The following is an 8,273-nucleotide window of genomic DNA, read 5'->3' as shown; positions in this document are numbered from 1 at the left end:
TATTATATACATATTATATACATATAATGTTAATATATTTGCTTTCATATACGCGCGCGCGCGCGTGCGTGCGTGCGTGCGTTCTTGTGCATGTGCGTGTGCGTGTGTGTATGTGTGTGTGTGTGTGTGTGTGTGTGTGTGTATTTTATTTTCGTCTATGTTACTTATATAAGCAAGCAATAAATTCATTAATTAATTAAAAATTAATTACCTGATAAACAAACTCTGATATATTTTGAAGACTATCGTCAGCAGTTTCCCTTTCGCGAAAATGCACATAAACACGTTGCGATCCATCAAAAGATACTTCTATTTGCTTTTCTAGAATTCCTTGATGTTTGGCAAAAACTTCCTGAAATCTTTTGGCATACAAATATCCAGGCTGTTTCATTGGCCAACCTCTTAAATAAATTGTTTTCATAGGATCCAAAGAACCCAAGGTCATTGTAACATTTTCTTTATAAACTTCTCGATTTTGTAAACGTTTAATAAAATAATTGGGGTAGAAAGCTCCAGCAAGAATAATTTGAAGCACAAAATCACGATCTGCACCTAGAAATAGAATGGAAAAGTATAATTAAAAATAATTATAGAATAAAAGAATATAAGTAAAAATCAAATTTAATAAATGACTTAAAAAGAACTAAATGTTAAATCATTAAATTTACCTTGCCAGATGACTTTATTTACTCCTATACTCTCTTTAATTCCAAACCTCTGCAATCTAATGGTGATTTCGGTCACCAAAGCATCTAATTCACGCAAAGCTCTTGCCTGGAATCCATTTCTCTGGGCCCATTGTCTCTCGGCTTGATAAGAATTTATCCGCCGATTTGCTTTTTCATTCTGCCACATCTTGTAAACATTTAAAGTGGCAATGCAGTCACTATCAGAACCGTAGGCCCATTTTTTTCGAGTCGTATAAGAGGAAACAGTGGGATGACATTGCTCCAAAGAGAAGACATCTTTAATAGTCATGCTGGCTCCCAGAATAATAGCATCTCGTAGGACTCCGAAAACATGTCCCAATATAATCAATTTCGAAATTCGAATATCGAGCGGAAGAATCGCCATTACTCTGCCGAGATCGGTTAAACTTCCATCAAACATTTGAAAAGAGTTCCCTTCGTCTATCAAGGCTCCGACTTCTTTTAAACTCAAAATGGTATTTGCCAAATTGGAGAGAGTAGGTGGATCAAGAGAATGTGAAAGAAGAACACGTGGTTCATCGAGATCAAGGATTTTGGCTCGGAGGACAACATTGGCAAGTGGGGCACGAAGTATTTCTGGTACGCAGTAATCATCCAAAATATTCTGTAAATTTTATGAGAAAACGATTAATAAGTATTACACAGGAAAAATTTAATACATGAACTCTGATAAATTATACGCGTATATATCACTTGTAAATCTAAAAAAAAGTATATTACATGAGATATAAATAATATATACAATGAGATATAAATAAAATTATAGTAAAATCCTTTGTATTACTTGATAACTATTAAATTCTATTAAACATACAATTTAGAATTCTATTTATAAATTTGTCTTATACTTCAATAGTAGTGTAATATGCTTATATAATGTAACTTACATCATAAAATGCTTTTGGTATTAATCTATACACTCTGCCATCCATTACACGGCCCGTGCGACCAGCTCGTTGTATACAATTTGTTTTACTCGCCCAACATAGTTGCAAACTTTGATAATGAGTGGCAGGATCAAATGTCAGCAGTTTTGTAAGACAAAAATCTATCACTGTAAATTATACATATTAATTAATCACTTCCTTACACTTTATCAATAATCAAATACTATAAAATAACGTTCATTTATATTAGTTTATTATATATTTTTACATATTATTTATTTTATATTTTAATACTTTTATCTCTCTCTCTCTCTCTCTCTCTCTCTCTCTCTCTCTCTCTCTCTCTGTCCCCAATTAAACGGTTTCATTGTCTCAAGAATTATGATAACATATAATTCATAAAAAATGCATATTTACCATATTTTACATCTGGTACAGTAATACTGCTTTCAGCAATATTTGTGGAAAGTATAATGCGTCTATAACCTTCCAATGGTTTTTGAAAAACACGATGCTGCTCGTGATCGTCAGAAACTAATGAATGCAAAATCGTTAGATCCCATAATTTATTCTGATGATAAGTTGACGACAAGTAATTATATAATTCCTCAATTTCATAAATTCCTGGTAAAAATATGAGAACGGCATGTCTCTGAGGTAAATTTAAATCTTTTTCGTTATCATTTATATCAATTTCATCTAGAGCGTTGATAATAAGTGAGCAAAAATTGAGCATCTCTTGAGTGACTTTTGGTTCCATGACAGATACTTCTGGTATCTATAAAATACAAATTTATGAGACTTGTATTAATATATATTAATATATAATATTAATATATAATTTTCATTTAATACTAAAATAATAATATATCATATAAAATACACCAAATCATACATTATAAATAAGTATTTTTTATAATTTTATTTCGTAATCTGTACTCACATTTCCTAAATTCTTGATCTCATCCAAATAATATGTACGAAACTCAAAGTTTTTTTTCCGAGGAATCTTGAGAATTGGCGCCGGGATTAATTCATTTTCTACTATTGAAGAAAAATATTTCGCAAATTTTATTACATTAATTGTTGCTGACATGAGAATAACTTTGACTTGTCCAGAATTTGTTTGCAATAATCTTTTAACAACTAGTAGAAGAAAATCCAAATTTTGATCACGTTCATGAATTTCGTCTAATATAACATGAGTATAGTCTAACATGTGTTTATTGTGAATCAGATATTGAAGAAGAATTTCAGTGGTGCAATAAGTTAGACGGGTTTCGTGCGAGATTTCCTTTTGCATACCCACCTGATAGCCTACAAGGCTACCAAGACGCCAATTTCCTTCTTGACTCACTCTTTTGGCAATACTTATAGCAGCAATTCGTCTTGGTTGCGTAACTATATTAACATTGTAATTTTTTAAATAATTTTTATGTACATATATAATTTTTTATCATATGATATTAGTAAATAAAAGATAAACCTATAATATTGCAATTGAGTCTCTTCTTAATATTAGCATCAAGAATGAATTGTGGAATCTGAGTGGTCTTTCCACAGCCAGTTGGCCCTTGAATGATGACTACCGAATTCGTCTCAATTATTGAGATTATCTTATCCTTCATAGACAGAATAGATAAATCATTAGATTTTGGATTGTAAGTAAAACTGCATTCTTGATAGACTTTAGCCAGATCTTCTACATAAAGACTTTGCAGACTGTCTTCTAATTCTTCTGTCATATTTGCATTACATTTCTTTCTATTTTCATCTCTTTGATTCATGTACTAAAATGAATATAGAAACATAACAGAGATGACACAATTCCTCTTCTTATATTCTTTCAGGATAAACATCTTTTTAAGTACCTCAATTTATATTTATAATAATATACATATAAATAAATAAAATATATATAATTTTAAATACAAATTGGTTATAAAAAAATGATATGTGTGATGAATGATCCTTTTACCCTTAAATATTCCTCGGCTTCTACTTCTGTGCAATTTTTCACATAAGTTTCTTCCATGGATTGAATAGACATCAAATGATTGTCCTTTCCACTTGAGAAATACATAATTTTAAAAATTGGTTATTCTACAGGCTTATATTAATCAATAATCTGTATAAAATCTACAAAATCTACAAAAAATGATATTACAATAATACCATAATTAAACAATTAAACAATGTATTAAATTACTTGTGCAGAATTACAATATCGTTCAAAGAAAGAGTTATTATTATTACTCATACTATCGTTAAGTTTCATTAATTTAACTATCGATGAGAGAATAAGGCCTGATAAATCTTACATTCAATAGAAGTTTGCTTGGACAATGGACTACAAAACATCCTATTTACTGTAACCGACTAAATATTCCAAATACTTTATTAATCGCGATTCGCAATTGAATATAGGGGTACTTTCCAGTAGGGACAGTGTTTACACAATGAATTGTTTCATCCTTATTTAATGTAGGCAAACAACAGGGATATAATGGGCGAGTTCAAACGACAAAGCGGCTAGGCATGCTTTGAGCGATTGTATATGATTGGTTGTTATTTATAGATCCAATTAATTCAATCGCTCAATAAGCATGTCTAGCCGCTTTGTCGTATTGAGTTCGCCTAATAATGTATTGGCTGCACAATTCAGCAGACTCAACGATTGATGTATTCTTCCAGATCTAAAATGCTGATTGGATAATCTGAAAGAATACATCAATAATAGCGAGCGTTCACACAACTGTTCGTTGAATGCAGCCATTAGCCGCATTCAGTGGACAAAATAAGTCACTTGATAGAAATTGATGAATAACAAGTAGAAATTTTAATCATGTGACTTATTTTGATGCTGAAAATGAATGTCGAGTGTCAGAATGCAAAGGTATCTTTAAAAATTTATTTTGAGCTAAAGTTCCTAGGAAGCATGTTTTCCTATTGGATATTGAACAGAGCCATCTGATGATAAACACTAACACTATCAAGTCTAATGAAACCTAATCTATTCAAGATTCTTGAGATATCTCGAGTTTCGAGATACTCATCGACTGTCTCTGTCGCGGACCGGTTGTCAGCGGTGTGTTGGCATACGTTTATTAATATCATTATTCTAATTTAGAAAAATTATTTTTATACGTATCAAGATAATCACAATTGAAAAAGAATGACTGCTTTCGAAGGTATGCTATTTTTAACAAGTTACTTGTAACTTGTAAGTTTCAGCTTGTGTAAAATGTCAATTTAGTTATGTCTTTAATTTGCCTAACAATTGTTATATCATTTTAAATGAGATCTCTTTTATGTTTTTAGAAATGGGCGTTTTGCCGGAAATAGGCAAAGCAGTTGATGAAATGGAATGGACGTAAGTAAAGATGAGCTATTTCATAATGTAACTTTATGATTTAATTTAAAATATCATGTATCGAAGAAAAAAAGAAAAAACCTTACTTTTGCTTTAAAAGAATGCGAATTACAGACTACCAACAGATGTTCAAGCTGAAGCTATCCCATTGATTTTGGGTGGTGGCGATGTACTCATGGCCGCAGAAACTGGTAGTGGAAAAACTGGTGCTTTCTGTTTGCCTATTTTACAAATAGTTTGGGAGACCCTTAAAGATTTGGAATCTGGGAAAGGAGCTACTGGAGCTGTAGTTCAACAACGTGTGTATTTAATTTTGGCAAAAATATAAATTTGTAAAGTTTGTAAAGTTTGATAAAAAGTAATAGAAATAATTAAATATTAATTAAATATCTTATAGCAACGCATTGGGGTCTGAGTCTGTTTGATAGAGGACGAGCCATGGCAGTAACAACAGATGGTTTAAGATGTCAGAGTAGAGAACAAAAGGAATGGCATGGTTGCCGTGCAAATAAAGGAATATCGGGAAATGGCAAGTATTTTTTCGAAGCAACAGTCACTGACGAAGGTTTATGCCGAATAGGCTGGTCTACATCTCAGGTATTTTCATAAATTATACAATTATCTTATTATTCCAAATTATCTTATTATGAGAAATATTCATGGAGAAATGTTCTTGAAATAGGCTGCCTTAGATTTAGGAACAGACAAATTTGGTTATGGATTTGGTGGTACAGGAAAGAAATCAAATGCGAAACAATTTGATAACTATGGAGAGGCCTTTGGAATGCACGATGTGATTGGATGTTTTCTAGATTTGGTGAAAGGCGAAATAAAATTTACCAAGAATGGCATGGATTTGGGTGTCGCGTTTACATTAAATGCACAGCAAAAATCGCAAACTTACTATCCAGCTGTTGTATTGAAAAACGCCGAGATGGCCTTCAATTTTGGAGCACAACCGTTTAAGCATCCGCCTCCAAATGACTATGTGGCTGTGTCTTCGGCTTCAAAAGAATTTGTCAAGTTCAATATTGTTAATAGCAATCAGAGTTCGTCTAATGAAAGTGGTAAACCAAAAAATAATGCGCCTCAAGCGATCATTATAGAGCCTTCTCGCGAATTAGCTGAACAAACTTACAATCAAATTCAAAAGGTGAATGAGAATTTGAATAAACCATCTGTTATCGAGATTGTATATGTGATATAAAACTGATATTAAATAACTATTTCTCTCTCTTTCTCTTTCAGTTTAAGACGCACTTAAAGGATCCGACGATCAGAGAGTTACTTGTCATCGGTGGAATAAATGTAAAAGAGCAGATTGCTGTTTTGAATTCTGGCGTGGATATAGTAGTCGGGACTCCTGGACGATTAGAGGATCTCATACAAGGTGGTTATTTGTTGTTGACATACTGCAGGTAATTTATCATTTGACTGCAAAGAAATGACATTAGATCGGAGTAAATTAATTATTGAGGTAAATTAATATTTCAAGATTCTTTGTGCTTGATGAAGCTGATGGACTACTAAAACAGGGTTACACCGAACTTATCGATCGTCTACACAAACAAATTCCAAAAATTACATCGGATGGCAAAAGATTGCAAATGATTGTGTGTTCGGCGACATTACACGCATTTGAAGTGAAAAAGATGGCTGTAAGTGCCACGATGTATTTGCATCATTCATACGTAATATAAATTGTATAATGTATATACATCTAAATAAGCGAATATATAACGTATACTCGAATTTTGATTTTTGAACAGGAACGTTTGATGCATTTTCCGACTTGGGTAGATCTAAAAGGTGAAGATGCGGTGCCTGAGACTGTACATCATATCGTAGTGATGGTAGATCCCCAGAAGGATAAATCATGGCGTAACTGCAGGAATTACATAGAAACTGATGGCGTGCACGCAAGAGACGAGATGAATCGAACAAATGATATTGCCTGTTAGACACTTATCGTAATCGTTAGATAATAATTCTATTTCTCGCGCTATATAAAAATAACTGAGTGATGTTTGAATAATTACGCTCGTCCTATATAGGTACGTTGTCAGAGGGTGTAAAGATATTGAAGGGAGAGTACTGTATTCGTGCTATCAAAGAACATAAAATGGATCGGGCATTGATATTCTGTAGAACAAAACTCGATTGCGATAATCTCGAAAGATACCTGAAAAAATCCGGTGGACAACAGTTTTCGTGCGTGTGTTTACATGGAGACAGAAAGCCTGGAGAGCGTAAAGCTAATTTGGAGAAGTTCAAACGCAAGGAAGTAAAATTTTTGATTTGCACCGACGTAGCTGCTAGAGGATTGGATATCACTGGTTTACCTTTCAGTAAGTTATTCAGATCAAAATCATTCCGAAATAAAAACACATTACTATGGATTACATGTTTTTTTTTTTTAGTGATAAATGTGACGCTGCCCGACGAGAAGTCTAATTATGTGCATCGCATTGGAAGAGTTGGTAGAGCTGAGAGAATGGGTCTGGCTATTTCTTTGGTGAGTAGTGTTCCAGAAAAGGTATGGTATCACGGCGAATGGTGTCCTTCTCGCGGAAGAAACTGCAGCAACACCAATCTGACCGATCAAGGTGGCTGTTGCACATGGTACAATGAACCTCAAGTACGTCTACTTTTGATTCGAAACAAGACAATCCGTAAAATAATTGTGTACGTGTAAAACTCAATTAATACAGATGAAACATTAATACTTTCACAGTATTTGGCAGATATTGAGGATCACTTGAATGTAACGATTCAACAAGTCGGTCCAGACATAAGAGTGCCAATGAACGAATTTGATGGGAAAGTTACGTATGGCGAAAAAAGACTAACAATGGGTATGTAATATTGTTTCTCGTTATGTAATAAACAATTATTAAACGTTTGTGTACACCTCACAGGTTCTGATTACAAAGACCATGTGCAGCAAATGGCCCCTGTTGTGGCTGAATTGGCTGCGCTGGAATCCAGAGCGCAGCTTGCGTTTTTAAATATGCATATGGCGGAGTGTTAAAGTGAAGTTACTCAAAGATATTTAACGACTGAAATACTAATCGAGTCTCGCAATTCTAGTAATATAGAATTCTATTCCAACCTTAGAGGAATTAATTAATTAGTTGTTACTTTTAATTTAATATCTATTTAAAAATAATTTAAAAATGTATTCTATTTTTATCATTGCTATTATTCTTTATCTTTCTGTACTTCTACATTTCTAAAACTTTTTTCGCACTTGTAAAGTCATAGCGCATTGCACAATGAAAATATAAATGTAAAAAAATGAAA

General features: G+C 32.9%; 2 protein-coding genes across 4 annotated transcripts in view; one reads left to right on the top strand and one right to left on the bottom strand.

Annotated features, from left to right (window-relative positions):
• Nucleotides 1-4,011, bottom strand: part of LOC108691874 (putative ATP-dependent RNA helicase TDRD9) — a 6,457-nt gene extending 2,446 nt beyond the window's left edge. Inside the window, exons 1-8 of the mRNA XM_018199808.1 lie at nucleotides 3,919-4,011; nucleotides 3,576-3,666; nucleotides 3,084-3,387; nucleotides 2,541-2,998; nucleotides 2,015-2,375; nucleotides 1,598-1,764; nucleotides 669-1,314; nucleotides 212-552 (exon numbers count right to left, since the gene is read on the bottom strand). Of these exons, the coding sequence (XP_018055297.1) occupies nucleotides 212-552; nucleotides 669-1,314; nucleotides 1,598-1,764; nucleotides 2,015-2,375; nucleotides 2,541-2,998; nucleotides 3,084-3,387; nucleotides 3,576-3,647 (2,349 nt within the window). The 5' untranslated portion in view covers nucleotides 3,648-3,666; nucleotides 3,919-4,011. The remainder of the gene's footprint in view (nucleotides 1-211; nucleotides 553-668; nucleotides 1,315-1,597; nucleotides 1,765-2,014; nucleotides 2,376-2,540; nucleotides 2,999-3,083; nucleotides 3,388-3,575; nucleotides 3,667-3,918) is intronic.
• Nucleotides 4,012-4,662: 651 nt separating this feature from the next.
• LOC108692018 (ATP-dependent RNA helicase Ddx1) lies at nucleotides 4,663-8,273 on the top strand. 3 transcript variants are annotated; one of them, XM_018200099.1, is made up of 12 exons: nucleotides 4,663-4,788; nucleotides 4,919-4,970; nucleotides 5,085-5,269; nucleotides 5,368-5,567; nucleotides 5,653-6,123; nucleotides 6,219-6,388; nucleotides 6,466-6,628; nucleotides 6,740-6,926; nucleotides 7,025-7,318; nucleotides 7,391-7,608; nucleotides 7,705-7,825; nucleotides 7,889-8,273. In XM_018200099.1, exons 1-12 carry the CDS (start codon nucleotides 4,773-4,775, stop codon nucleotides 7,999-8,001), a joined length of 2,190 nt encoding a protein of 729 aa, XP_018055588.1. In that variant the 5' UTR covers nucleotides 4,663-4,772; the 3' UTR covers nucleotides 8,002-8,273. The 3 variants fall into 3 exon arrangements, with proteins under 3 accessions (XP_018055588.1, XP_018055591.1, XP_018055590.1); XM_018200102.1 differs by having other exon boundaries at nucleotides 4,765-4,788; nucleotides 5,071-5,269; XM_018200101.1 differs by lacking the exon at nucleotides 4,663-4,788 and adding an exon at nucleotides 4,804-4,820.

Source organism: Atta colombica, unplaced genomic scaffold, assembly GCF_001594045.1.
Source record: "Atta colombica isolate Treedump-2 unplaced genomic scaffold, Acol1.0 scaffold55, whole genome shotgun sequence".
NCBI classification, from domain to species: Eukaryota; Metazoa; Arthropoda; class Insecta; order Hymenoptera; family Formicidae; genus Atta; species Atta colombica.
This window is presented reverse-complemented; position numbering and strand designations above follow the sequence as displayed.

Bases quoted from the DNA above. Each gene is read 5' to 3' on its own strand.
- LOC108692018 (XM_018200099.1), top strand. The intron at 4,971-5,084 runs GTAAGTAAAGAT...TGCGAATTACAG, and splicing joins GTTGATGAAATGGAATGGAC to ACTACCAACAGATGTTCAAG. The intron at 7,826-7,888 runs GTATGTAATATT...TACACCTCACAG, and splicing joins CGAAAAAAGACTAACAATGG to GTTCTGATTACAAAGACCAT.